Genomic DNA, 4,623 nt, shown 5'->3' with positions numbered 1-4,623 from the left:
GGGCACATTGACTCGTCAAAAGGGCACCTTATTACAAGTTTTGATATTTACAATTAATATGAATTCCTACAGTTCTACGTCATAATATACTAGCAATAATGAAGTAAATTGGCGTCACTCGCGTTAGAACCTCAATGGGGCCCCATTGAGACTCAATAACACAGACACATATCTGCAAGCTTGCGCATGTACACGAAAATCTTGATTTCATTTATCTACAATATAATTATTGTTTACTTAAAAAAAAAAAAATTCTACAAACAAAAAGGGCACTTGGACATTTTGAGGGCACTTGAACAATTTTTGGGGGGGACGCGTCCCCCTGGTCCCCCCCCCCCCCCCCTTGGATCCGCCCATGAGACAGATGATATAACGCCAGTAGACGGGAGGAATCTATAGTCTGTCCCATTATTCTATAAAAATGTGGGGTTTTTTGTAAATAATTTTAGTTTGGCTTGACGTAAGAAGAAAAGTAAAAGTGTTTTGGACAACAACAAAAAAAAAAAAAAAAAAAAAAAAAAAATAATAATAATAATAATAAAATACTATTTTTGTTTGCAAGTTACAAAAAAAATCGGTTCAGAAATAAATAAGGCGTTACCTGTGGGACGGTGATAGTTGTCAATAGAGCGCTGGGCTGAGGTGCTTGTATCGTAGGTTTGAACCCCCTCGATGGACCCATTCTCCGAGTTTTTTCCTGTTCCAACCAGTGCTCCACGACAAGGCCGTTGTTCGCGGTGTCTTGTCTGTTAGAAAGTGCATATAAAAGATCCCTTGCTACTAATGGAACAGAAACATGTAGCGGGTTTCCTTTGAAGACTATATGCCAGAATTACTCAATATTTGACACCCAGTAGGCTATAAATTAATTACTAGTAATCAATAAAACTAACTTCTGCTAATTCCGATCACTTTATTATATATGGGTTGAGGATTTTTATATTTCTGAACTTAGGCATGTCTTGTAAACACATCCTACGATAAATAACACCTCGAGTAATTGCCAATGGTAAATAGAATGTTAATATATTTAAAATACCTGTCACATTAATGTTATCATATTTAAAATACCTATAACATTAATGTTATCATATTAAAAATACCTAAAACATTAATGTTATAGTATTTAAAATACCTATCACATTAATGTTATCAAATTTAAAATACCTCTCACATTAATGTTATCATATTTAAAATACCTCTCACATTAATAATACCTCTCACATTAATGTTATCATATTTAAAATACCTATCACAATAATGTTATCATATTTAAAATACCTATCACATTAATGTTATCATATTTAAAATACCTATCACAATAATGTTATCATATTTAAAATACCTCTCAAATTAATGTTATCATATTTAAAATACCTCTCACATTAATGTTATCATATTTAAAACACCTACATCATCCTCTAAATTTTGTCATGTACAAAGATATGACTTCGGTACTAAAGTTGTTTTTATTTACTTTTGTGTTGATGGACAAATTATTATGCTATACTGAGAAATTATTATACATTTGTTACAGGTCGTGCCGATGACATGAAATAAAAAAAAGGACTAATATAGAAAAGGTGGAAAGCATGAAAATGTAACAGAGAACTCAATCTCCGCAGAGTGGATTCTAACCAAGGAATTTGTGATAGAAAAACAGCTGGAAACTTTATACTGCAGCACTGACGATTTTTTTTTTTAACATTATGTGTGACGTGAATAGAAATGAAACATTCTCATAAAAATTTCAAATAAATATTTTGACTTTATTTTTATAAATACAAACTGATTCACAGATATATAAATATTGTTATCCATTTTAAGTAAGTTTTTTGCCTTGTTCGTCAAAATTAATTTTGAGACATTGTATATATTCTATTCTCTCGTTACACGGAAACTGTTTGAATATGTTTCAATAATTATTTTTTACAATTAATTATTAATGTGTGAATCGTAAAGATGAAAAGTCTTCGAAACGAGTTACAGATTTCGTTTGTATTTTACTTGATAGCCGGAGTTTTACTTGGGATTTATCTTGGAAGCGTATTATCTTTCATGTTTGTGGAAAAAAACATGCGACTTTGCTGCAAGCGAGAACCACCAAACTTGGAAAAACCTGATGACGACCTTCCACGTTTAAACCAATATGATGAGCCGTTTCTTTTGGTCGGAGTTATGACAACCAGAAAATATTTGAAAACGAGAGCAGCGGCGATTAGTCGAACTTGGGGGAAACACATCCCTGGGAAGATATTGTTCTTTCTGGGACAAGGCAGAGAGTACAGGGGACACCTTCCCATTGTAGTCCTAGACAAGGTCTCGGACAATGCATACCCTCCGCAGAAGAAGTCCTTTGCGATGTTGAAGTACATACACGACAACTTCATTGATAGTTATGAGTGGTTCATGAGAGTCGACGATGATATATTCATCCAGCCCGACCGTCTGGAGAAATTCCTCCGCTCAGTAAATAGTTCCAGACGCCTGTACATGGGCCAACCAGGACTTGGTATTCCAAGAGAGAGGGGGAAGCTCGGATTGCGCAATGACAGCTTCTTCTTCTGTATGGGAGGCACAGGGATTGTTTTTACCAGGGAAACCTTGAGACGAACTGCTTTAGGGTTTGATACATGCCTGAAGCACACCTTCACGAAGCACGAAGACACGGAGCTGGGTAGATGTGTAAACGAACAGGCTGACGTCTCGTGCAGCGCTGCCTATGAGGTACGAAGACCTTTCAGGTAGTACTAAGCCAAATAACTTGCGGCTGGGTCGAAGTTCGAGGTTGCACCGAACTTTTGATAGAGAAGTTAACGCCACAAGTCCTGTAATTGGTGATAAATGTGAGTGTGTTGGTTGTAAAAATAAAAATAAAGTTTCATCTGGGCAAAAAATGTATGCAATTTTATTTCATCTAGTACCACTGTGTCAAGTAGCCTTGTGCTTGAAACATGTATGGGGTACTTGTAAATAAAAGTACTAAAATTTTGTGCCGAACTAGGGTAGTCATAGACGCTATCCGTTAGCTCTGAAATGAGCAGCTTGATCCCTAGTTTTTTCTGATTCACTTTAAGGGTAAGGGGTGGTAGTATTTATATTTGTGGTATTTATGTCGATTTATACGTTGCAGGTAGGAATTATATATGTTACTATTGTCGTCTATGGGATTTGATTTGGTAGTATACACCCTTCATTTTCTTAGTTCCTGCTACTGACACAGTAAACTTAGGGGCTCAATTGAGTAAATCGTCGGCTTTAAAGGAACAGTCAGGTAAAACAAAATGAGCTTTATGTGTTTGAAAGACGCATATCCTGACCACCAACACAGTCTAACAAATGAAAAACGTGTAATTCATAATTTAAAAACACGAACTGTATTTCTGAACACATGTACAGGATAAAAAAAAAACACAGTAATTTAACGGTACAGTCAGACACGGTTTTTGGGCTGCTGTGCATATTCAAATATATTTAATGCACATTATATATAAACAAAGTTTTCTTTTGTTTAACGACACTACTAGAGCACATTGATTTATTAATCATCGGCTATTGGATGTCAAACATTTAGTTATTCTGACATATAGTATCAGAGAGATTAGTGATTGATATGTCAAATATTTGTTATTAGCGAAGTCGAAAATGATCAATGTAGCAATTCCGTGTTTTTGCTATAGGGTTATCTCTAGCTGATACAGCGATCATAACCGTCTAAATGTCCGTCTAGCTCTTGAACTCGGGCTACGTATGTCGATGATTAAAATTAAATTCAACAGTTTAAAATTATTAATATAGCATTACAAAATGTACAGAACAAAGACGTCAGCCATACGCAATATTAAACCCAACAAAGGTTTTTTTTCTGTCTGGCAGATCCATTGCTAATCGTTTATTAACAATCTTAATGGAATTTTATTTTAATGATTTATCTTTTTCCTTTTCCAGTTTTCGGCAATGTTCTACCAAAATCGCGTCAACAGAAATGGGTCATTTGAAGGCGAAATGGACCCCAAGGCCACTAAAGCGTTGACCTTACACCCGGTAAAGAAATCAGAACATGTGTACAGACTTGGAAGCCAGTTTAGCGCCAGACGCATGTTTCGTCTTAAAAAGTCCATCTCTCGCTTGGAGGACGCCATTAGAGATATGGATCATCTAATTTCGCAGTCTATGGACAAGAAGTCAAATATTCACGTTCCTAAAATATTGCACAAAAGAAGTATTGACCAAAAGAAAAAGAATCATGGGACAGATGACATTTGGAATTTTATTCGATCTGGACTTATATACACACGTACCCATCCATATCAAAACCCGTACGAAATCGTAGCAAGAAGAGGCAGACAACTGCGGATTAATGCCACCATTTTAGCTTTGAAGACGTCAAAACAGAAATCAAATTTACCTTATTTTTATTACGAAAAAATAAACCCTAATGTAGGGGTAGAACATGTCATGGCGATGGGAAATCGGTCTTCTTATAAACCGTATGTGGCCATACAGCGTTTCCAAATACCCGAAGTAGTCGAAGTTCTCGACGATTCGAAACCTCGGGGTGTCATCATATACATGATATTGCCCTTGTACAGACGATCGATGGTCTTTGCTAATTTTCTCACG

The 4,623-nt window shown here is 35.8% G+C and overlaps 1 protein-coding gene across 1 annotated transcript in view; it reads left to right on the top strand.

The window, feature by feature from the left end:
- Positions 1-2,076: 2,076 nt before the first annotated feature.
- The window catches only part of LOC121369913 (chondroitin sulfate synthase 1-like), a 3,273-nt gene continuing 726 nt past the window's right edge, over positions 2,077-4,623 (top strand). Inside the window, exons 1-2 of the mRNA XM_041494993.1 lie at positions 2,077-2,727; positions 3,949-4,623. The exon at positions 3,949-4,623 is cut by the window's right edge and continues 726 nt beyond it. Coding sequence (XP_041350927.1) covers positions 2,077-2,727; positions 3,949-4,623 — 1,326 coding nt within the window. The remainder of the gene's footprint in view (positions 2,728-3,948) is intronic.

This window comes from Gigantopelta aegis, chromosome 4 (assembly GCF_016097555.1).
Source record: "Gigantopelta aegis isolate Gae_Host chromosome 4, Gae_host_genome, whole genome shotgun sequence".
Taxonomy (NCBI): Eukaryota; Metazoa; Mollusca; class Gastropoda; order Neomphalida; family Peltospiridae; genus Gigantopelta; species Gigantopelta aegis.
The sequence above is the reverse complement of the archived record's forward strand: the minus strand, read 5'-3'. Positions and strand labels throughout refer to the sequence as shown.